This window comes from Hyperolius riggenbachi, chromosome 2, assembly GCF_040937935.1.
Source record: "Hyperolius riggenbachi isolate aHypRig1 chromosome 2, aHypRig1.pri, whole genome shotgun sequence".
In the NCBI taxonomy this organism is placed as follows: Eukaryota; Metazoa; Chordata; class Amphibia; order Anura; family Hyperoliidae; genus Hyperolius; species Hyperolius riggenbachi.
The window spans coordinates 47,738,382-47,763,767 of record NC_090647.1 but is presented as its reverse complement, the minus strand read 5'-3'; the positions used below and the strand labels follow the sequence as shown (position 1 = coordinate 47,763,767).

General features: G+C 45.4%; 2 protein-coding genes across 12 annotated transcripts in view; one reads left to right on the top strand and one right to left on the bottom strand.

Annotated features, from left to right (window-relative positions):
* CCDC83 (coiled-coil domain containing 83) overlaps positions 1–7,614 on the top strand; it is a 77,658-nt gene extending 70,044 nt beyond the window's left edge. For all 4 annotated transcript variants that reach the window (XM_068266745.1, XM_068266744.1, XM_068266746.1 and 1 more), the window contains 4 exons: positions 1,058–1,179; positions 3,996–4,093; positions 5,178–5,299; positions 6,964–7,614. In XM_068266745.1, coding sequence (XP_068122846.1) covers positions 1,058–1,179; positions 3,996–4,093; positions 5,178–5,299; positions 6,964–7,137 — 516 coding nt within the window. In that variant the 3' untranslated portion in view covers positions 7,138–7,614. The remainder of the gene's footprint in view (positions 1–1,057; positions 1,180–3,995; positions 4,094–5,177; positions 5,300–6,963) is intronic.
* Positions 7,615–9,927: 2,313 nt separating this feature from the next.
* PICALM (phosphatidylinositol binding clathrin assembly protein) overlaps positions 9,928–25,386 on the bottom strand; it is a 158,206-nt gene continuing 142,747 nt past the window's right edge. For 7 of the 8 annotated variants that reach the window (XM_068266736.1, XM_068266738.1, XM_068266740.1 and 4 more), the window contains 3 exons: positions 23,777–23,881; positions 20,193–20,295; positions 9,928–16,259 (listed from right to left, as the gene is read on the bottom strand). In XM_068266736.1, the coding sequence (XP_068122837.1) occupies positions 20,203–20,295; positions 23,777–23,881 (198 nt within the window). In that variant the 3' untranslated portion in view covers positions 9,928–16,259; positions 20,193–20,202. The remainder of the gene's footprint in view (positions 16,260–20,192; positions 20,296–23,776; positions 23,882–25,386) is intronic. The other variant, XM_068266739.1, reaches the window with a different exon arrangement.

Below are 25,386 nucleotides of genomic sequence, written 5' to 3'. Positions count from 1 at the left end.
GCAGTGTCACAGAGGAATAAGCAGGAGTGGGGACAGTCGCAGTGTCAGAGAGGGGTAAGCAGGAGCGGGGACAGCCGCAGTGTCAGAGAGGTGTAAGCAGGGGCGGGGACAGCCGCAGTGTCAGAGAGGTGTAAGCAGGGGCTGGGACAGCCGCAGTGTCAGAGAGGGTTAAGCAGGAGAGGGGATAGCCACAGTGTCAGAGAGGGTAAGCAGGGGAGGGGACAGCCGCAGTGTAAGAGAGGGGTAAGCAGGATTGGGGGCAGCTGTAGTGCAATAGAAGTGTGAGCAGGGAAGGGGACAGCCACAGAGTAAGAGAAGGGTAAGCAGGGGAGGGGACAGCCGCAGTTTCAGAGAGGTGTAGGTGGGGGAGAGGAGAGTTGCAGTCTCAGAGAGGGGGGTACGCAGGGAGGAGACAGCCGCACTGTCAGGAATGGGTAAGCAGTGGAGCGGACCTAAGCAGTGTCAGAAAGGCTTAAGCAGGGGAGGGGACAGTTGCAGTGTCAAAGAGGTGTGTGAGCAGGATGATGGGATCAATTTGTTAATGATTACTGCTATTCAAAGCACGTGTAGAATGTGATCATTACCAGCATAGCATTAGTGAGGAGCTAATACAGCAGGTGAAGGAGGGCACTTGGTAGGCCTCTTGTCCAGGGCCCCATAGCACTCACAACCTGTGCATCCCCTATTGGTTTGTGACTGTGTGAAACACATTTACTGAGAAAGTATGGTCATGCGACCGTTGTTCCTCTTCCCAACCTCCTGGTGTGACTGGCAAGGTCCAGCATTCTGCAGCCCTTCTCCTCCAGGTTCCAGGAAGGACCTGGAGGGAGGATAGTCACATGACCGCCCTTTCCCAGCACAGAAGACATGTAACGTTTTTGTCACTAGCCGCACATTAGGAGAGTTTTTACCCCAGCTTTAGATTCCCAGAGTGAAGGTGATGTTCCCAGAACAGGCCCCGTGTCTCTGGGTGAAGCGTGGTCTCCTTATAAGGCTTCCCCTGTAGGCCGGAGCGCACTTTAAAAGGCTTTCTATTTGCACTTCTCGTCCTCGGCAGATCGCAATTTACAGTAAAGACGTTCGGGAACTGGAGGAGACTGTTTACAAGACGGAGCAAGAAAATTTGCAATTAATTACTCATCTTTTCAATAGCCGCCTTCAGGACCTAAAAATATCCAGGTACGTTGTCAGATGAAATCTCCCGAGCAATGTTATGATGAATGATAGAAGCTGCAAGAGCTGTGGAGATTAACCCCATGGAGGCTGTGCAGCCCTCGGTGCTCCAGCAGTGCCTGAGAATAAGTGCTATACATACAGAGTACATGCCTGGAGGTTGCACATGCCTGGAGGTGTGTAACAGGCACGGGTGTGAAAACTTTCCAGGACGGTGACCAAACTTCTACAGTGAAGGGACACTGTTCCTTTTGTTTGTTCCTGTGCGTTATCACATCTGAGCCCTCTGAGCCCTGATACCGGGGCCAGAACAGGGTTGTACAGCACCAGAGGCAAAGATTCCAAAGTGACCCCACCCCCCAGAATTGTGCCCACCCTAGTATAGGTAGAAAGTGTGTGCCGAGTATTAAAGGACAACTGAAGCGAGAGTGGTATGGAGGCTGACATATTTATTTCCTTTTAAACAATACCAGCTGCTTGGCAGCCCTGCTGATCTGTTTGGCTGCAGTAGTGCCTGAACCACACCAGAAACAAGCATGCAGCTAATCTTGTCAGATCTGACAATGTCAGAAACACCTGATCTGCTGCATGCTTGTTCAGGGTCTATGGCTAAAAGTATCAGAGGCCGAGGATCAGCAGGATAGCCAGGCAATTGGTATTGCTTAAAAGGAAATAAATATGGTAGCCTCCATATCCCTCTCTCTACAGTTGTCCTTTAAGCAGGCTGCCCCGCCTCCAGTATAGGCAGATAGATGTGCCCCCAGTATAAGGTAGTCCCTCTCCGTATAGGTAGCCAGATGTACTCCCAGTATAAGGTAGTCCCTCTCCGTATAGGTAGCCAGATGTGCTCCCAGTATTAGGTAGTCCCTCTCAGTATAGGTAGCCAGATGTGTCCCCAGTATAAGGTAGTCCCTCTCCTCAGTATAAATAGCCAGATGTGCTCCCAGTATTAGGTAGTCCCTCTCCTCAGTATAGGTAGCCAGATGTGTCCTCAGTATTAGGTAGTCCCTCTCCTCAGTATAGGTAGCCAGATGTGCTCCCAGTATAAGGTAGTTAGTCCCTCAGTATAGGTAGCCAGATGTGCTCCCAGTATTAGGTAGTCCCTCTCCTCAGTATAAATAGCCAGATGTGCTCCCAGTATAAGGTAGTCCCTCTCCTCATAGGTAGCCAGATGTGTCCCTAGTATTAGGTAGTTCCTCTCCTTATACTGTAGATAGCAGATGTACATCTGGTATTATCGCATATTCCGGCGTATAAGACAACCCCCAACTTTTCCAGTTAAAATATACATTTTAGGATATACTCGCTGTATAATGCTGGGTACACACGTTGAGATTTCCTGCTCGGTTCGCGGATTGATTCGATTATTTCAAACATGCTCGATTGGATTTCGATCGTTCCTGCCATCGATTTTGCATACTTAACATGAAAAAAACGATCAAAATCCAATCGAGCATGTTTGAAATAATCAAATTGATCCGTTTGATCCCGCGAATCGAGCGGGAAATCTCAACGTGTGTACCCAGCATAAGACTACCCCTCTTGACTGTTGGACAATTGTATACTGTATTGTATGTACTGGTGCTATACTGTATAAACAGGTACAGATACTGGTGCTGTACTGTATGTGGTACTCAGTATACAACAACCAGACAATCACAGCAAGCGATGTACATTACCTGCAATTAGCTGATTGTTGTATACAAAGCCTCAAGCCTGCTTGGATTGGTCAGCTATCCCTGTCTCCAAGACTATCAGAGCGCTAGGGCCAACACGCCTCCTTCACCCGTTTGGCCTGCCCTTGTATACTATTACCTCCTTCTCTGTTTCTCAGATCTCGCACTACAGTCCTCAGGAGTTAGATCTGAGAGGCAGAGGAGGAGGTACGGTAATAGGATACAAGGACAGGCCAGATGGGTGAAAGAGGCGTGTTTTTCTGGGCACAGCACCGATCTCTCTATTTTTCCATACCCCGGGCGGCCCGTCCGCCTGCAGCTTGCTCCGCCCTTCACTTACACCTTCCCAGTGAGGTGCCCCCTCACCTCAGCATCGGGACTGCGTAAAGTTACGTGAGTGGAGTTTCTTCTACCATACGTGTACAGCACCACCCTTCCTGCTTTCATACGGTCGCCGCATACAGTGGGGATGCGGCCGCAGACGGTTTTGAGCTCCCCCACCGCATGTGGCAACCGCAGATTCTCCAGTCCGGCTCAGAAATTTCAGCACCCGCCCTATAGGACATCCCCCAACTTGAGATTTTCCTGGGTTGAAAAGTAGTCTTATACGCCAGAATACACAGTATATACTACTTATTGGGACAGTACTCATCTGTACGCTGCTGTGATAAAGTGTATCCCACGGGGCGCCTGGCCCATATTGTGATTGCTCTGATCCGGTATTATGTAGACCCCTTCCCAGTATAGTTAGCTGGATGTGCCCCTCAGTATTAGGCAGCCCGCTCTTCAGTATAAATAGCTAGATACATCCCCAGTATTAGGCAGCCCCCCTTTCCCAGTATAGAGAGACAGATATAGCCCCATTGTTAAGCAGCCCCCTCCCCAGTATATGGAGCCAGATATACCCCCATTGTTAGGTAGCTCCCTCCCTTAACGCAGAATATTCCAAGCAGAGCATGGTGGACACACTCACCTCTCTGTGCTGCCGGAATCACTCCTTAGCCCTGTTGAACTTGCAGTACCTTATAAAATACAGTATCTATGTATATCAATAAGAGTTGTCTGCGATTTGAAAGTGTTTATTAATGATTAAAAGTCAGCAGGAGTGCACAGAGGATTCTTCTCGTCACTCTCAATCTCTTCTAGGAGCGTCTTCCTCACTCAGGTGGTCGGTCTGGATCTCCCGGAATTTTTAGAAGACAGCTTGGCCAAACAGGCTCTGGAGATGACCTCTGACTCTGAAGGTCTGTAGTCAAAATATGGAAAGAAAATTGAACAATTCTGATCGTTGCCTGTAGACGTTATGTTCCTAGAAATGATCACATTAAAGGACCACTATTGCAGAGCCGGCACAAGGTCCTTCAGCACCCGAGACTGAGACTCCAAAGTGCGCCCCTCCATCCCTCCCACCCCAGCCGTCACACACTGATTGCTATTAGACTAACAGACGCCCCTGGGCCCCCAACATCTTAATCTCTAGTTATCTGGCTTGCAGTCGCTGCCATGAATCCCCTTATTTCTCTCTGCTGAAAACACAATAGAGGAATGATAGCTGAGTGAGTTGTGCTCCCCCTCCTACACTGCGCCCTGAGGCTGGAGCCTCTCTCGCCTCTGCCTCAGCCTGGCCCTGCACTGATGCGAAAGTTGTAAAATTTTAAAAATACATGTAAACACATTCAAATAAGAAGTATATTTCTTCTAGAGTACAATGAGTCATAAATGACCTTTATCCAATGTTGCTGTCACTTACAGTAAATAGTAGAAATCTGACAGAACCGACATCTACTCATGGAGGGTTTCTTTTATGTTCAAAAACACTTAGTGAATGGCAGTTGCTCCATCCATCTGCCAAAAAAGTGTGCCAGCATCTTTGTATGAATCCTTTGCAGGGAATGTCTTCACAAAAAATAAAGGCCATGTTGAGACAACCCTCCCCCCATGACGAAATGGACTAGCTCAAAACCTATTGGTTCTGTCAGATTTCCACTACCTACTGTGAGTGACAGCAACATAGGAGAGAAGTAATTTATGGCTCATTTTACTCTGGAAGAAACGTACTACTTATTTGAATGTGTTTACACGCATTTTAAACTTTGTATTTTTTTCAAGATAGTGGTCCTTTAATGTGAACAGATGTGGAGGTAGCTAACTACAGGTCAACAGTAAGGATGGTCATTGGGATGCCAGTAATTCTGAGCTGATATAACGGTTATGCAGTTGGGGAATGAGTCATCAAAGGCAGCAGCTGCTGTATATGATTTATACATACATATAAAATGCAATATGGACATAGCACTGGGTACATCATGCATACCATGCTTCTTCCAGGTGGAGACAGGAGGCTCACAGGAGCGGAGGACAAAGAGTCTTCTGAAGATACAGATGAAGTAGATTCTGTATTCCCAGCCCACATGCAACAACTGCTGCACCAGGATGACAAGGATTTCAAAGTCAGTGGAAGCATCATAATGATTCAATGTGTTTCCAATCACTGTGTGCCTGTTGATTAAATAATCTGTATTCCTTCACTAAGAACTACACAAAAAACCCACAACGAAGAGTGAAAAACTTTATTATCCATTAAAACACAATAATAATAAAAAATGACAAGCAAAAACACAAACATGAAGTTCCTAATGATGAGGCCTAGTGAGAAATGGCATAGTGATCAAATACCCCAGGGTAATTATAGGAAATATAGCATCCACAGGGCCAATAATCAGAGTCTGGGATGTACCTCAGCCTGTGCAAGAAACCTGTTAATAATATTGTAATATATGCAGCTTGCAATTGTACAAAATACAACAGCTGCTGCTTTTGTTTTATCGCAACATACCATATATACTTGAGTATAAGCCGACCCCCAACTTCTAACCTGGAGAAAAAGGGGAAAAAAAAAAAAAAAAAAAAAAAAAAAAAAAAGATTGACTCGAGTATAAGCCGAGGGTTTGAAGTACAGCAGCTACTGGTAAGTTTCATTAGTTATGGCGGGGGCCTTCTGCACAAATTCAGTAATAGTAAGTGGTGCAACAAGATACTACCAGCACATTTCTCGAGTACAAGCAGAGGCTCCCACTTTTAGACCACTTTTTTGGTCTCTGCCTTCAGTCTCCCAGCGGCGTAGCATGTACAGCGCTGCGATCTACAGCAGCGCTGTACTGGGGACAGCCGTGTGACATGCCTGTCCCCTCTGTAACTGCGGAAGTGATCCGCTGTCATAGGCTGAAGCCTATGACAGCCGATCACGCTGATTGGATGGCGGGGGGAGGGAGGGGGGAATATATGAATATAAAAACAAACAAATACTACCAAACAGATATCTGGGGGGACAATCAGAGCCCACCAACAGAGAGCTCTGTTGGTGGGGAGAAAAGGGGGGGGGAATCACTTGTGTGCTGTGCCTTAAAGCTGCAGTGGTCAATTTAGTAAAAAATGGCCTGGTTTTTAGGGGGGGGGGGGGGGGGGGGTTTAGCACTGTGGCCCTCAAGTGGTTAAACTTGAGTATTTACGGTATATTTGAATAAGACTTGCATCAGCCTGGATTTGATAGCATCTTATCGTTCATCACAAATCATTGCACTAATAATTACATATTTATATAGTGCTAACCATACTATAAAATAGAATCTGGTTCCAATACGGTTTAGCATCAGGGTGCCTATTAGACAGCAGGGACTGAACACTGTATTCAATTTTACCTGTAGGGAAAAAATGTGCCCCAAATGGGTACTCCCCTCAATATAGAATAATCCTGAGACTTCCCCGTCCTCCAGGGCTGTGTCCTTTGGAAAAACATCAATGTCTTAGCTGACGGCTCGCGCATGCGCAGTAGCCCGGACTCGATTGGGCTCAGCTTTTTCCACCAAGGCCCGAGTGAGTCTGAGCTACAGTGCAGGCGCTATGAGGTCACCCTTGTGCCCGTATGGCAGTGTGGCCGCAGGTTTCGGAAGGACACAGCAAAGGAACAAGCTGGTGGAGGGAGACGGGGGAAACCTTTGGAGGATCCCGAGGTAAGTATCTAACTTTTTTGCTTTTAGAAACGGAGGCTTGCTTTAAAATGCTTAGTAAAGCGGGTGAATGGCAGTTGTTATAGCAGCATCCTTGTGTGTTCCAGGAATATCTGCAGCTGGGTCCTCTGGAGCTGAGACTGTTGAGCATTGAAGGACAAGCCATGCCAATCCACAAGGCCGGTCCGGAAACCAGGAACGCCGAGCTGAACGGAGACCCTTCCAGTCAGGATAAATGGACGATAACACCGCGGATGATAAAATCTTCCTTCCCTCCGTAACATAAACTCGCAGGGAAAATGTTATTCTTCAGAGAAGCTGGGATAAAAGCTCTGTAGAATAAACGTAGACCTCATCCAGCAAATATCTGTATACATTCTATGGCTGCCGGGATCACTCACAGAGGGACAATGGCAGGAAAGCCAAACATGCCTCCGTTACGGGTCCAGCAGATCGGACAGCAGCCAGACGCGGAAACACGGCAGCTTCTCGAAAGACCTCTGCTTCCTAAGATAGGCCTCCGTCTCCAGCCTGCGGTGAAAGATGGCCACCACTTCTGATTGAAAAGGGAAGTGGCTGCATCTCGGTAATAGACTTTTATTGGACGGTAGGCAGCAGAGTGAGTGCGGCCCAGAGGGGCAGAGCAATCCGCATTGCCAGACTTCCATGTGTTCAGAAGAGCACATTTCCATCTTTGGGACAATCATAGTAAAAAACCACATCTAGCAAGTTAATAAAACACTAAACAGGTTCATTTATATCTTCTGTGTTCATTTGAGTCCAACTTCTTGCTAAAAACAGTAAAGGTGCCCATACACTCGTCAGATTGGCAGCAGATAGATAAGAAATGCATCTGATGATCTATCTGATACGTTTTTAGAACATTTTTTACCAGGATAGATTTCCAATAGATTTCAGTTTGAAATCTATTGAAATTCGATCTGATGGCATTTTTTTGCCATCAGATTTCCATTAAGGCCAATGCAAACTGATAAGCAATCTCATCAGATCGACCTAAATTTTCCATCCAGCCAGTTCGATGGAAATCCATCGAAATTGATCGAAATCGGCCATCGATCGGTCGATTGGCCAACCGATTTCCAAACGATCAATCGGGATCGATCGGTCGGCCAGAAAATCGGCTGAGTGTATGGGCCCCTTAAAGGTGGCCATACACTTATAGATTTGCAGCAGATTCGACCATCAGATAGATTTCTGTCAGATTTGACTTGGCAGGCATCTATCTGATGTGTGCCGCACACTAGGAACAGATTTCCAATAGATTTCAGAATGAAATCAATTGGAAATCGATCTAAATGCATTATTGGACCATTAGATCCAATGCAACTCTATGGGCCATCGATCTACTGCCAGCAGCAGATCGATCTAGATTTTCCATCCTGTCAGATAAATCAAATCGTTCGAAATCAGCTGCAAAATCGATTGATTTAATAGAATTGATTGATGGCTGGAATCAACCAGTGTATGTGCACCTTAAGGCTTCTTTCACACGGGATGACAAACCCACTGGAACCTCTGACAATGGCCCCGCCTTTGGCTGTCATCTGTTTGCATAACCAGCCAAGGAGTATATACAGAAATGCCACTCACTTCACCAACAGACTGTGGCAGAAAATAAATACATGGCACAAAAACTGGTCCTGTAACGGTAATGCTACTACCAAACAGTCAGGACAAATGTGAAAGTTATATTTTGGAGGTGGTAACAACGAGGGCTAATTGGAAAAGACCAGAGGCGCACGGCACAGCACTGAAACCTGTCCTGTAACAAATATACTACTACCAAACAGTGAGAACCAATGTGTACGTTTATTTTCTGCCGCCCATGAGTGCCATTGCAGTGCAATTAAAATGCAGGCAAATGGCAGGGTTTGTAACAGCATGGGTCAGCACTCGACATGGGGCGGAGGTAGCTGGTGGCCGAAAACTGTGACATGTCGCATCTGAGCAAGACTGGGGCTATACTCAGATATGACTCCATACGGGGGGGTTGAGGGACCAATAGATCACATCCAGTTTATCAGGTAGTTAGATACAGATTCGACGTCCATCTGGCTCTTCTCCCAGGGCCTGGTCAGAAATGGCTCCCCGGCGGCTCCCGGCAACACTGGGCCCGAGTGCCGGGCTCCTCTTCCTGAAAGGTGATATCAGTCGTCACCACGCCGGCCGCCTCGCGTCATCACTTTGGCCGGCGTGACAGTACGTCACATGCGTGATTAAACCGCGCATGCGCAGTACTGTCACACTGTGATGACACAAGGCGGCCGGCGTGGTGACGACTGACGTCACCTTTCAGGAAGAGGGAGCCCGACACTCGGGCACAGTGTTGCCGGGAGCCACCGGTGAGCCATTTCTCACCAGGCCCTGGGAGAAGAGCCAGATGGACGTCGAGGGACCTCCCTACCTACGGTGGGCTGGAGAAAGCTCCAGGTAAGTTTAGATTTTGATTTTAGTTAGAGCTCGGAGTCCCTTTAAATCTGGCCCTCAGAGCCATTAAATTTGGCCTTCAAGTGGTTTCCCCACTTTGCATTATGTTTGGACCACTGTAGACCACCAGGGAACCTATAATGGTGGAGAAGCCCTAGATCACCAAGGAAGCCATATGGGGGAGGAAGAGATAAAGCACTAAACACAATGGAACTGTATATGGGAGGGTGGAGGCCGCTAGACACCAGGGAAATGTATAGGGGTTGGAGGGGAGCCATTAGACACCTGGGAACTTTTACAAGGGAGTAAGGTGGCCACTAGACATTGAGGTTGGCCTGCGATTTGGTCCCAGTGCACAATTTCGGCCTACTTTCTATTTGAGTTTGACACCCCTGCGCTAGATAGACCTGTACATTACACACCTCCCATGGACCCAGCTCGGTGTTACTGCTCCGAGCTGTGAATTTCCAGTCCGAGCCTGACTCTGGGTTACCGCTAAGGAGGTTAAAGATTATTTCTTAGAACGGGTCCTGTGCTCAGCCATCACATCCCAGGCTGAGGAGTTACAGGACAAGAATACAGAAATCAAAAATTGCAGAGAAAAACAAAACAAAACACATAAACCTGTTGAAGCTGATTTTATTTGAAAATCCACCAATTCTTGACCACATACAATTTTATATTTTAAACAAAAATAGAATCTGCAAAGACAATGCAGCAGGTACGCGGTTCATGTACAGAATTGCTTTCATGCTTTGAACTTCCCCTTCCTTTGCCCCTTCCGCGAGATTCAATAACTTTATTTACACGAGAAGCGCTGGTCAACAGCGCCGGGGATTTCTGAGATCCTTGTTAGAACGGAGAAGCCGGCCAGGAGTTGGCGTCGGGGTGTGGTGGAGGCTGTAAGGCACTGCGTGACGGAGGGGGGTCTGACTTGGCGTCTGAACGTATTGCGTCACCACCCAACATCAGCAATGGGTTACAGCGAGATAATGGAGAGAAGGAGGGGGTGCTGCCCTCACTCTCCCTGCTACAAATTCAGAATATGGAATACATTATGGCACTTCAAGTGATGATCTGGAAAAGCCCTCCCCAACCACAAGGGGGCAGTCCACCCAAGGCAAATTTTACTTCCAAGTAGAAAACGGTAGGTTGAGTCACCCAGTGGTTTCTTCTATCTCTAGAGATCCACATGATGGGAGTTCCTACAAGGCCCCCTATCTTCAGCCAATGTGTACTGGCGATGGTTAATAAGATGCCAACAATCCCAAGTTGATGCAAATGTATGCAGCTTGGAATATGACCAAAAGCATCAGCTGCATCTGGTTGGTCAATTCACAAGCTGCATACATTAGAATAAAATTAGCATAACATTTGTATCAATCCGAAATTGTCAGCATCTCATTGATCATACCTGCTGTTTATCTAGGGCAAGGAGTCTCACTAACCCTGCTGCAATAACTTCACTTTAACCTACGCCAACTCTCAGCGCTGTCTTTTTAGCCCCGGTCATCTTGGCGTATGGGGTTTCCGTGGCAAACTTCACATGAACACCCGATCAGGGGAATTGGGCATGACAAGCAGAAGTCTGCAATTTGTTAAATAAAAAGGTTAAAATTGAATTTACAAAAAATGCTGACTTTACCTTATAACTAAAAGTACAGCTATGTATTTTCTGCAATATTCTTTCAAGCACGTATCTGTTGTGTTAAATTGGGATAAAACATTCAATAAAATTGTTTTTTCCTACTTTTTATTACCTATAGTTATATTTACTTTTGTGCACAATATAGTCTTGTTTACAAATTCCCAAAGTACAGCTTATCTTCTCTGAAAGCTGCCACTGCATTTTACTGCATAGCTGCTGTATTTATAGATTATAATGTATCCAGTGATCACTCTCTCTACATCTATCTGTTCGCCTCGGTTTCAGCACCTGCTGCTGGCTGTATACTAATTGTAGCAGACAAAAAAAAAATGAAGACAAAATATAATATCTCCTCTTTGGATGTGGCCAGAAGCTGCCCACTGAAGCAAGGAGTTTATCACTGAAGAACAAAGTTCTGTGTTTAACTGTAAAAATGCTGCTCTGCTACAATTTTTTTTGTGGTAGTAGATTTTATGCTGTACATCTTTTAGAACAAAGAGGAAATGCTGAGTTTTATAAGACCGTTGTATAAAGAAATTCCATTTTTTAATTTAGAAAAACTTTTAAAGTTTTCGTTTTCGGGCTGACTTTGCTTTTAGGTTCATATAAAAACACTGCTTTTGCAGAGTGAGTTTTATACAAATGAGTGTCGCAGTTAGCAGATAACAGCAGCCGATACTCTGTCCAGCTAATTTGTCCTGCAGCAAAATGGGAGGTTTCTGGACAACCTGATATTGCAGAGCAGTTTGCATTGTCAGTTTTGGAAATGTATAACTGAAAACTGAAATGCAAAGCTATTCATTAACATAAAAATGCAATGGGCACCAATCTGTGCAGAATTTCCCTTCAATGAGGTCTATGGCACCCCTGAACAACCTTATATAGCAGGTGATATCCAGCATACTCGGGCTGCCATCATCTCCACCAACCACTGTTCAGCGAACCACGGAAGGAAAGGCGACTTATCTGCTGCCTACTTGTGTCTTTAAAGGGGACCTGAACTCAAAACTTTCTCTCTGCTCTAAAAGATAAGCAACAGCATAATAACATTTAAATAAAACATTTCTTTGTCACAGCTGATATAAATCTGCAGTGTCTACTTCCTGCTTTCATGGAGGCATAGGGTTAACAACCTATGATTACAAATTAGCTGCTCTGCCGAGGCTACCAGCTGACACAGGGGAAAGATCAAATTACACTGGTGATTATATATTAATGCATACAAGGTGCATTGCTCTGTTTTCCTTCTGTCCTGTGCAAGAGTTTAGGGCCACTTTACGTTACCAAGCCACTACTGCTAAGTAAACGAACGGTACATGGCCGCTAATAGGATACAGGCTAAGTTTGACAGAAATACTCCAATGCTGAAACATGGCAGAATCAGCATTGGTAATGGAAGCATTCTGGTATTAGATTGGGATTGCTCTGCAATGGGGGGGAGGGCCCTTTAAGAGCAAATGAAAATTGTTAAATATACAGACTGAATGTGGAGATCAGGTATATCCTGGTCTGAATTAAATACCTCTGTAGGGTAACCGTTGTTGGCAGCAGCCCCTAAATGCTATTATTAGGAGCATATTCCTCAGGGGACGTCTGCAGGACGTGAAGGGCGTGGTCTCACAACCCACTACTATAGGCTTACAGGGCCTCTCCAGTCACAGCTGGGGGGAGGAATGTTAGCGGGCTTTTATGGTGTTTACACATCTGCTGTGGATGGTACTGCAGACAATGTAATTGCTTCGCAATGCAATTATATTGCAATGCTACATTCACACCTGGGTGCCATGTGGTGGCTACCATCACAATGGCACACATTCTGTGCATTTCCTGGGTGACGGGCACGATTACAGTTGCAGCGAAGCATACCTAAGCACTGTATGCGTCACACTCAGCGTAACCTGCATAGTGTAAAAGTACCCATACTGTCCCTCAACCCAGCCGGGAACTACCAAATAGACAGAGTAAGGCCTACAAGACTGGGTCAGGCCATCGGGGTGGTTGAACAGTTCCAAAAAGAATTGGAAACCGGAAAACAAGTCACATGACCTGGCACTTTGGAATCTATACAGGTGAAAAAAACACACCTAACTTTTTTTTAGGCCTATTTAGCTCATGCAGGTAGTGGTTGGAGCAGATGTTCAAAATATCTAGGAAATGCTCTATACACTTTAGTCTAGAAAGGGCGACCTGGTAACATCGGCAGCAGGCGTGACATGAGATCTCTAGTCTAGACTTCTCTACCAATCCCTGAGAGATACAAGAAACCATTAAATGATTCATCCTCCCAGCATCTACTTTTAAGTAACTAACCTGAGATGAATTTGAGAAAAGAGTTTTGACTTACCTAGGTTTCCTCCTCCTGTAGTCAGTCAGCTCCTTCCTCCTGCTCAGCTGTACTCCTGTAAAGTCCGCGATCCAGCTGGGTTGCGGCCCGCAGCGCATGCAATGTTACGGGCTGTGCATTTCCTCCATCGCGCTCCCGTATCAATCGCAATTAAGTTTTAATGAACTGTGCATGTGCAGATAACTCTTACGGGAGTGCAATCGGGGGTGCACACGGCTGGGACAGTGCATGCGCAGTAGTCTGTGACTCAACAGAGTTGCAACAGTGTTGACTAGTGACAACTAAAGGGACTGGGAGAATGACAAGAAAACAGACTACAGGGGGAATGGAAGAATGACAAGGAAGCAGACGGACTACAGGGGGAATGGAAGAATGACAAGAAAGCAGACGGACTACAGGGGGAATGGAAGAATGACAAGAAAGAAGACGGACTACAGGGGGAATGGAAGAATGACAAGAAAGCAGACGGACTATAGGGGGAATGAAAGAATGACAAGAAAGCAGACCGACTACAGGGGGAATGAAAGAATGACAAGAAAGCTGACCAACTACAGGGGGAATAAATGAATGACATGAAAGCAGACGGACTACAGGGGGAATGGAAGAATGACAAGAAAGCTGACCGACTACAGGGGGAATAAATGAATGACAAGAAAGCAGACGGACTACAGGGGGAATAAATGAATGACAAGAAAGCAGACCGACTACAGGGGGAATGAAAGAATGACAAGAAAGCTGACCGACTACAGGGGGAATAAATGAATGACAAGAAAGCAGACGGACTACAGGGGGAATAAATGAATGACAAGAAAGCAGACGGACTACAGGGGGAATGAAAGAATGACAAGAAAGCTGACCGACTACAGGGGGAATAAATGAATGACAAGAAAGCAGACGGACTACAGGGGGAATAAATGAATGACAAGAAAGCAGACCGACTACAGGGGGAATGAAAGAATGACAAGAAAGCTGACCGACTACAGGGGGAATAAATGAATGACAAGAAAGCAGACGGACTACAGGGGGAATGGAAGAATGACAAGAAAGCAGACGGACTACAGGGGGAATGGAAGAATGACAAGAAAGCAGACGGACTACAGGGGGAATGGAAGAAAGACAAGAAAGCAGACGGACTACAGGGGGAATAAATGAATGACAAGAAAGCAGACTGACTACAGGGGGAATGAAAGAATGACAAGAAAGCAGACCAACTATAGAGGGAATGGAAGAATGACAAGAAAGCAGACGGACTACAGGGGGAATAAATGAATGACAAGAAAGCTGACTGACTACAGGGGGAATGAAAGAATGACAAGAAAGCACACCAACTACAGAGGGAATGGAAGAATGACAAGAAAGCAGACGGACTACAGGGAGAATGAAAGAATGACAAGAAAGCAGACCAACTACAGAGGGAATGAAAGAATGACAAGAAAGCGGACGGACTACAGGGGGAATGGAAGAATGACAAGAAAGCTGACGGACTACAGTGGGTCGGAGGAATGACAAGAAAGCAGACTGACTGCAGGAGGCAGGAAGAAGCCCCAGGTAAGTATAGATCATTTTGTTCATCTCAGGAACACTATAAAAAGGTTATATTGTATCGGTGTGGACTGACCCCTTTGAATACCCTCACCCCTTGTTTAAAAGGAAAATCATACTATGAAAGCAATTCCTCACATTCAGTTTTATTTCCTCACTACTATTTTTTTTATTTTATTTTTTCTTAAAAAGGCATCAAGTCCATGTAAAATTAAATTCTGCCAAGCACAAAGCACTAAATTCATTCCCAATGATGTGATTTAAAATGTAGTGATTTTTTTTAATCATATGATTACCCCCTTTCCCCCCTCCCCCCACAGACTCCTAGGCACATATCTATCGGAAAGAAAGCAGCTTACAACTCGTCTCGCAAAACGTCCATCGTAAAAACTTAGAAATCCCTGGACAGGGCCGGCGCTAGGGCCCAGGGCCCCAGAGCCTGTAGGTGTCCCCCAAGTTGTCTCCCCCAACTTAACTGTTGCTCCCCGGGGCCCCTGTAGGGTCTTCGGCAGAGCTAGAGGAAGTCAGCCCCTGGCTCAGGGGCCCTGTGTGGAAATTTGGCTGCCACAAAGGGCCACTACTGCCAATTTTTGGTTGAGGAGGTGTCTATTGGGGGGCCCCAAGGTTACTAGAACCGGCCCTGCCCCTGGTGAAGATCCGGGACTACACGCAATAACCTCAACCCTCCCCTGTTAGCAGTATGCAGACTTAAAATACTTAGTGCTTGGTATGGAATTATTTTCGGAATAAAAAAAAAAAAAAAAACTAAAAAAAAAGGGAAAAAAACCAAAAGGGCGGAAAAAAAACAGAAAAAAAAAACTGTATACATCCATACATATTTCATAGAAGTGTTTGATACATTAATTGTTAAAATGAATCATAAATAAATACAAATAATACATAAGGAATGTCTACTGCAAACTGAATATATATATATATATTTATATATTTCAATATGTGGAGGCGGAGGGAAGGGGGATGATGGGTGTTATCCTGGCTATCGGCCTATGAAGAGTAGCATCTGGAAGAGGTGGTGGCTGTGTGGTCGTTGAAATGGGTCCGGTATATATTTTGTTGTATTTTCCCCCTCCTCGAACTGCCCAGGGAAATCTGTAGGTGCGGTTACCCCCCTTTCACGTCACACAGCAGAGCCAGACGCTGGACACGCCCGCTGCTGCTGTCTACCCGCCGTGCTAGAGGGCGGGACTCTGACGCATCACTGCCCCGCCCCCAGCACCGGTCTTCTCAGGGAGGAGCTTCCTGTATTGCTGGCCGACCCAACAGCCCGTTCTGGTACCGTTTGTGTGGAAGTGCAGAGCTTTATCAGCAGCTTGGAATTTTGACTGGAAGAAGGGAATTGTTACGTAGCCTCTTCTAAAAAAAAAGGGGGCTCCCGTCCAGTTGGGTTACATGAACTGCATCTGAAAGACAAGAGAGCGCAGCAACATGAAAACACTGGTCAAAACATTACCGTACAATTCATCATTACATAGCACTGGCCTGCAATGCAGCTGTTGCGCTTGGCTACTGCCCGCCATAGACAATCCAGGTCACTAGGACGCTCCGCAGAGGCGTGTGCAGAGGCTGATTCTCCACTCATTACTGTTATTTACTGACCAATCCTGCTCCCAAGAGAAGGGGTGGGACGATCCAAAATGAACTGAATTGGTGGAGATAGGCCTGGTGTACGCCTCTAATACAGAGGCACAATGCAGCCTCCTGACTGATGGTCACATGAGATAAAGGATTAGTGCAGCCTTGGAGTCCGTGCTGGAGGGGTAAGCAGGGAGTGGGCATGTACGCGGCCAGGGCAGTGTCAATAGCGGTGCAGGGTTGGCATGTATTGGACAGCACAGTGGAATTAAAGGGCACTGTGAATGTATTGGAGCAGTGTGGCTTGCATCACAAGGAAAACACTCAGCAGTGCAAAGAAAGAGGCAGCACAATAACCAGACTCCTCTACACACACAAGTGCAGTGTTCTGCCCGCTGGACCATGCTTATAGTGACAGTGTGGGGTAGCTAAAGTATAACACAGTGTACACCTTAGAGCAGTGTGGAGCCTATAAACACATAGCACAGTGTATACAGGGTGGACACTGTTACATACACGTAAGGGTGGAGTGTACAGCACAGAATACACCGCAGTACAGGGTAGACACGGTCATGTGTACATATATCACAACATACACTGAGGAGATAAGCCTTGTACATATGCCAGATCAACGTTCGTCCCTCTGCTCGCCCACCACCCTCCGCCATAATAAATCCTATTTTCTGATAGGCTAAAACCAGAAGAGGCAGGCTTAAAGTGTAACTGTTGGGAATAAATCAAAAATCAATTCTTTATTTTTATCTGGTAAACAAGTAATAAAGATGATAACCAGGCAATCCAAAAGTTAAAAATCTCTCCTAATTTTCTTGTCCATAAAAAGATTATTCCCCAGTTTCTCTGGTTCTTTGGTACATTGCCGCACAAAGTAAAATGCAGGGCATACTGGGTTGTCTTTTTTGCTTCTTTACTTTCCTCTCAGACTTTAATAATACAGCCCGATTGGCTGAAGCCTCTCTACCTCCCACACCTCTGTTCCTCTCTGATTGGCCAATATTCATCATGCTGAGACGAAGCACTTTCTATTGCAGAGCTGGGTGGGAATGTCTGAAGACTAGGAGGAGGGTGGGAAATGCAAACACAATCAGGCAGAGGAGATTAATGAAGGAAATGACATCAGAATCGGCTTCAAGATAGCTGCAGTTAAAATAGGGAATACTAAGAAGGATTTTGCCTATTTACTATTAAAAAAAAATAAAAATCACTAAAATCAAAACTTGGACAGTGCAATACACATGTTATGTAAATAGCAGTATTTATGTACATACGTGTGTTTTTTTCCTGAGATTGTACGGCTGACAGCTCCTCTTTAAAGCTTAGCAACGACATCTACACCTATAAACACTCCTCCTCCCCCCCCCCCCCCCCCCCACACACACACACACAGTGTTCCCTGCAACTCAGCTCAGACTTGCATAAGCTTACCACCTCCACTATATTATGTTTCAAGACAACAATATTGATCTTGAAGCTGCAGCACAGTTCTAATTTTTTCCCAAACCCCTCACCATAATTAGAAAGGAGACACTGCCAGATGGGTAGGGAAACAGAATCCCCCCCCCCCCCCCCCCAAAAAAAAATAAATAAATAAATAAGTAATATTCCTATTTTCTGTTGCTTTATTTGAAAAATTACTTATTTCAGTGTCCTTTGGAGTGGCTAGGTTCCTCCTCTACCACATCCATGATTTAAAACTTTTATCAAATTGTTTTATTCTTCTGGCGCCTCTGTTCAACTGCATCTATTATCTGTCCACCCTTGGTGGAAGGGCGGAAAACGGTTTACGTTTCTTCCTATCTACAGAGAGCGACTTCTTAGTCCTGAGTGGGGACAGGCTTGTTCTCCCCACCTGCCGTCACAGTGGTTGCCTATCAGGAAACCCTGGTTTTGTGGGTATCCTATACTTACCCTTCACTTATCCTCCCTTCATCCATACATAATACACTATATTGGGCTCTGTGTCCTTTGTGTTCCTTTTTAAATCTGATTTTCTGCAAAACTGGCAGCTTAAAGTGTACCCGAGGTGACATGATGAAATAGGCGTGTGTGTACAGTGCCAAGCATACAAATAACCAGGCTGCGTTTCTGTTTCTTCCTGAAACAGTTAAACATTCAGGTATGCAAATTTTATGCCCAGTAGGGATCTAGAGGGACTATACCATAACTCTCACTGATGAGGAATTATGGCCATAAAAACTTTCCTAGCAGAGAAAATATTTCAAGAGTAGGGAATAAATTAAAAAAGGTCAATAGTTCATATATTTTAGACCATATCAGTCATATGAGACACTACATTAGACAAATTTTTTTTGTCTGCTGCACAGAAAATAAAACCCTGGGATTCTAAAAAAAGTCATTTTTAGGAGGAGGATAGATGGAACGGTTTATCTCAGTTTATTTTCACCTCAGTATTCATTTAAAGCAGCTAAGACAGCCATACTATCCCAGTGGAAAAAAAACCCACATATATACCGGTAAGTAAATACTTTTTCTACTTACATATGTATTGTACTTTCCACGTTTTGATTTCAGTGAATTTCATAGTAAATAAAGAGAAAACAGTTTAATGCATTTTTCATCTTTAACGCCTCTGACTGAAGCCAATCCTGATGTAATGTCCTCCCCTTTTTCCTTCTAGTAGAAACTGCACAGTCATATCTAGCTTGCTTTGTAAACACATGTGAGTACAGAATAGATCGTATTTCAGCAGCTTCTGCAGAGGGGTGAGGTGTATTTCCCTTCTCAGTCTCATGTCACACTGAACCGCCCTCAGGCAATTAGTGAGGAGTAGAAGAGGGGAGATAAGCTTCCCTCTAGCCAGCAATGTACCAGAATAGAGCCAGGCTGATTGAGAAAAGATTTACTACAGCAGAAACATTTATGATTATATTGGAATGCTAGCAATGCAGGGGCATGTTGTAGACTGCATAATAAACACAGAGCAGCGGGTAAATGGAATTTGATTTTATGGCTGACAATCCCGTTTTAATGATTGAGTCTGGGAGGCTGATAGGAATAAGCCCTGGGCACAAGCAGTTAGTACAAAAGAGGCTGAACAGAGAAACAGAAAAGAATACAACAAGGCACAAACAACAAGTAGGAAAAAAAAGACAGACAACAGAACACTTTCACCTCAATTCACTAACCTTAACTCCTGTCTTTAATAACTCTTCTGAGCTGTTTTACAGTTATCACCATGGTGATATAATTGTGATAACTGTAAAACAGCTCAGAAGAGTTATTAAAGACAGGAGTTAAGTTTAGTGAATTGAGGCCTAAAGCTGCCCACTAATGGTCCAATTTCTAGCGAAAAATCGTTCGAGCGATCCGAAATTCTGATTGGATTGGTTGTAAATAATCTCCATTGGTGGACACAATCGATTATGAACGAGTGAAAAAAATGTCGCCCGAATGAATTTTCGTCGAACGAAAATTTGGATTTTCTTGGTGGTCGTGATAGATAGGAAGCAATGATTGGTTAGTTGATGGTGTAGTGAACGATTTTTCGTCCGATCAGAATTTCTGATCGCTCGAATGATTTTTCGCTAGAAATTGGACAGTTAGTGGCCACCTTTAGACTCGTCACAGTGATGTCAGTGGAAAGAGGTCTTTGTGTTGCCCATAGAAACCAGATTCCAACTGTCTTCTTGATAATGATTGGAATGGCTGGAATCCAGTAGCTATGGGTGGGACCACAGATTGCCCCGTGCATTGTTGGGCTCAGGCGATGAGGCTGACTATACCTAAATGGTCCTACAAGAAATCCTGTAATGAGGGCTGTGGATAGGGGTCCTTCCCGGACGCTCTGTGAGGACTCTGACTGGATGGGCTGGATGCTGCGGACAACTGGGTGAGAGGAGAGGCAGAGAGAGAGACAAGTCTGAGAAATGACAGAATGAGGAAGTGGAAAATGTCATGACAAGAAGCTTTTCCCGCACACAAGAGCAATGGAAAAGACACAAGGACAGAGCAAAGCAGAGGCATGTATCCTATTTTACCACCAGTATCTCCTCCTCCTGGTGGACTCACCGGCAGACACTGAACCTAAAACACTGCTGTGCTATAAAGAAGCAGGTTAGGTATATTAAATAAATGGATTAACGAAACAAGCAGTGATGCAGATGTAAAATTACCAACAAGAGAGTGTACCAATGTTTTTCCTGCAGGAAGTCATAAAATTTCCAAGCCTGTTCTTGCTTCTTCTGGCCATTAGAGACTGCTGGCCTGAGGAGGACTTTATTATTCTGATCAATCTTCAGTGTCCTCTGGTGGCCAGAGGAAGTGGATACCTTTTAACAAGGCAGCTAACCTCTACAAGAGTGTGTATGTAGCATTGCTTTTCCTGGCTCAAGTCTCAAGAGTTCCAAGCCTGCTCTTGCTTATCTGGCCACTAGAGGTTGCTGGTCTGAGGAGAACTCTAATATTCTGCATAAACAGCCTATAATCTATCTTCAAACAGTGACCTCTGGTGGCTAAGATGAAGTGGAACCCTATTAAAGGAGAAATGTAGTGAGAGGTACAGTATATGGAGGCTACCATATTTATTTCCTTTTAAGCAATTCCAGTTGCCTGGCTGCCCTGCTGATCGATTTGCCTGTAGTAGTGTCTGAATCACACCAGAAACAATCAAGCAGCTAATCTTGTCAGATCTGACAATAAGATCAGAAACAGCTAATCTGCTGCATGCTTGTTCAGGGTCTATGGCTAGAAGTATTAGAGGCAGAGGATCAGCAGGACAGCCAGGCAACTGCTATTGCTTAAAAAGAAACAAATATGGCAGCCTCCATATACTTCTCACTACAGTTCTCCTTTAAGCCAGCTAACCAATGCAGGTCAATCGCACCTGGATGAGCTCAAGAAAAAAAACACACCCAGACCACTGCTTTACGGGCCGGTTCTATTGGTACAGCATGTGACTCACAGGTGACTGTCTCGTCTCAATTAGGGATGGTCATGTCAAGGAGAACACATGGGGAAGCATGTGATCAATTGGGTCAGGTGATAGATATGCAAGACTGATTTGCTAGTCACGATCATGTGCTAAAGCAGGATGTGATCTCAGCAAATCAGAGCTTTGCAAATGTATCAGCTGATCACACAAATCACATGCTTCTCCATGAGTTCTCCTAGACAGGACCATCATTAATCTCCATGAAGTGACATGCAAACCTAATGACTTGTGTAACCGATCTCTAGATGTCTCATCACACAGCGACGTTCTTAGAGCGCAGAGCTTGAATACTGGTCAGTTAACACTTGTGCGTCGTGTGACAGGTAAACTTTCACTCACACTAATGCAAAAAAAGCAAAGTGACGGGACAGGCAGGTGGCGTGAGCAAATGACTGGGCTCCGAGCCAACACCAACAGCAAGCCACAATCAGTGTGTGTGACCCTGGAGACTGGGAGGAGCCTGTAAGAGAAACAGGAGATCCAGCATATGCTTCAAACTCACACAGTGGCAACAAAGAGGCTCTCACAGCTGACAGAGCAGCCCTGTGTCCTGGCTTCAGTGACGTCACTCCATGCCTGATCTCAGTGATGTCACTCCATGCCTCGCACCACCACAGCGAAGTCATGTACTCCTCTTACTGGAGACTGTATGGAATATAGCACTGAGGACTTCCTGCTCTGAAACACTAGATGTTAATTGTTCTCCCATCATGCACCTGCAACAAATCACATGCTTCCTCATGAGTTCTCCTAGACAGGACCATCACTAGAATGAGGCAGACCAGATAGCAAACCTTTAATGTGCAGCAACACAAGGCATGTAAAAAGGCATGAAAGGTGACAGATGAGGCGGCTGGGTGCTAAGGAAGGGGTCGACAGGCCTAACGGCAGTATCAGGTCCCTGTGACGTTTGCTTGCTGCTCCTGTACAGGGAATATTATGATTGCAGTAAATCAAATAAACGTTTTAAAAACATTCAAAATAGCAGTTGTATATTTGTGAGTTTTCAAACTGTCAGTTTAAAGTGCATGTCCCCAGGTAGCTATACAGAAACTTCAGCCAACCACAGCAGCTTTATATTGGTACACCATACAGTTCCGTCAATTGCAGGAGGAAAAAAAAAAACTTGATTGATACTATCCTATAGAGCAGGGATCCCCAGTTTTAGCTAGTATAGTTGCCCCAGTATAAACAGTATACCGTAAACAGTATTGCCCCAGTATAGGGAGTATAGTTACCCCAGTTTAGTTGTCCCAGTATAGGTAGTATAGTTGCCCCAGTATAGTTGTCCCTAATACCCACTCCCCTCGCCTGCATGCTTGTCATCGTCCTTCACAGCAGCTGCAGGGAGCAGTAAGGAAGCAGGACAGCAGTTCCCCTGGTAACGGCAATACACACATTGCCGCTACAGGAAGCCACTCTCCTAAGAGGCCAGACCCGCGGACCACCAGCAAGCCGCCCACAGACCAGCAGTGGGCCACGGACCGGGGGTTGGGGAACCCTGCGAGCCTTCCCAGTCCCCTCTGCATCCCCTCATTCCACCGCTGGAACCCCTGTTGAAATAATCCTACTAGAGCGTTGGAACATGTCTTTGTTCCTTCTCGGAATTACTCAAATCCCTGGGTACTCCCGAATACAAGCAGATCCATATATCACATGTGCAGTATGGATCCACTCGTCTTCTAAAGTACTAAGAAAGCTTACCAAAGGCTTGTTCCAACTATTACGTTGGATTTCTTCAATGAGGGGCCCCGCAGTGGAATGAGGGGCCCCGCAGAGGACAGGGAAGGCTTTGTGGGATCCAGACCCTTCACTCCTCTTAGGTGATTATGTCACTTTTTTTTGGTCTCATTTCAGGTTTCCATTAAAGAGTACCTGAAGTGATGGGTATATGGAGGTTGCCATATTTATTCCCTCTTAAACAATGCCAATTGCCTGGCTATTCTGCTGAACCATTGACTCTTAATACCTTTAGCCATAGACCCTAAACAAGCATGTTTCTGACAAAAATGTCAAGATTTGCTGCATGGTTATTATGTGATTCAGACACTGATGCTGAATGATCATCAGGACTGCCGGGCAACTTGTATTGTATAAAAGGAAATATGGCAGCCTCCATATACCTCTTGCTTCAGGTTCCCTTTAAAACCAAAAGCTCCTCAGTCTAGTTGCAGGCTACAAGCAGATGTAATTTCACTTGGAAACCCTCCCCCCCCCCCCCCCAAAGAACACACGCTTTGTTTTAGAATTTTGTTCCCACTTCAGGTATCCTTTAAGAAGATTGCATTAAAACCTAGGTGTGTGTAGCAAGTATTAGTAGTAAAATTCTCGACCACTGGCACAGATGCCAGACACAGCTCTCATGCGGTCCCTTACCTGTGCTCCTGATACAGGGCCAAAAGGATTAGGTGGTCTCATTACAGGTGGGTTGTATATTAGTGTCTGCTGTGGTATTACTGGCACTGATCCCATCTGAGGAGGCTGTGAGCAAATTAAAAAAAAAACAATACAAAAATGTGTTACTGCCATATCATCATAAGCTTTCCTCTCCCCGTTTCCTCCATTTCTACGATTTCATAAGAGGATATAATGATATAAGTTAACCACTTGAGGACCACAGTGCTAAACCCCCCCTAAAGACCAGTCCATTTTTACTGAAATGGGCCACTGCATCTTTAAGGCCTAGCTGCACAACACAGCACACAAGTGATTCCCCCCCATCCTTTTATCCCCACCAATAGAGATTTCTGTTGGTGGGGTCTGATCGCCCCCGGCCCCAGAGGTTTATTTTTATTTACAAATATTTATGGTTTTTCTTTTTTTTTTTAAATAAACTTATTTTTATTTTATTTTTATCACCCTCCCTCCCCCGGCCAGCCTTATCACTGCCGATCGCTCTCTTGTGCCCTAGGGGGACCGCCGTGTTTCGCTGTCTAACAGTCTCCGACAAGCAGCCCCACCCACGTTGTGTCACTGCTGGCCCTGCCCTTCACAGCAAAATGCGTTGCCAGCCTACTACAGCCAACTCACTGGTGGCGCCACTATATGCACTCTGAATAGGGGAAGGAGCTGATTGAGTGCATAGCTTCATTCTCTAGAAGACGCATGTCAAACTCTGTCCTGCAGGTCAAATCTGGCCCACAGAGCCATAACATTTTGGCCTCCAAGTGGCCTCCCCACTTTGTATTATGTTTGGCCCACTCTGACCACCAGGGAAGCTCTACTGGGGGTAATGACCTAGATAACCAGGGAAGCCATATGGAAATGGGAGGGACAAGCACTAGACTCCAGGGAACAGTATAAGGCCTCGTTCACATCTGCTGCGCTGAAAAACGTGTGAAAGCGTGTGGTAAAAAACGCATGCGCTTGTGCGCGCTTTACGCTTCTTTAAAGCACGTTTTGCTTGTTGTACCAGCAGCAGTTGTCAATAAAACTATGTTTTTGTATGTAAATGTATTTTTTTCTCCAATTAGGGGTAAAAACCGCATGCGCTTCTATGCGCTTGTACGCGCTTCTATGCGCTAAAAAAGCGCACCCATTCACTTGCATTGATGTGCGCTTTCCAGCTCAACGCACAGAAATGCATGCAACCCTACGTTTCTGTAACGCTGCTCAGCGCAGTGCATAGATGTGAACCAGCTACATTTAGTTACATGGGAAAGTAAATACCTTGCTGATCGCACAGGGAAGTGCGCTGTAAAAAGCGCACAGAAACGGCCCTGATGTGAACGAGGCCTAAAAGAGGGAGGGGGTGGTCAATAGACACCAGGGAATTGTATAGGGGAGGGAGGGGGCAACTAGACTTTAAGGAACAGTATAGGGGAGGAATGACCACTAAACATCAGGGAACTGTATAGGAGTGGGAGGGAGGACCACTAAACACCAATAAACTTTATAAGGGGGAAAGGAGGCATTAGACACCAGAGCACTGTATAGGGGAGGAAGGACCACTAGACACCAGGGGGCTGTAAAGGGGAGGGAGGAGG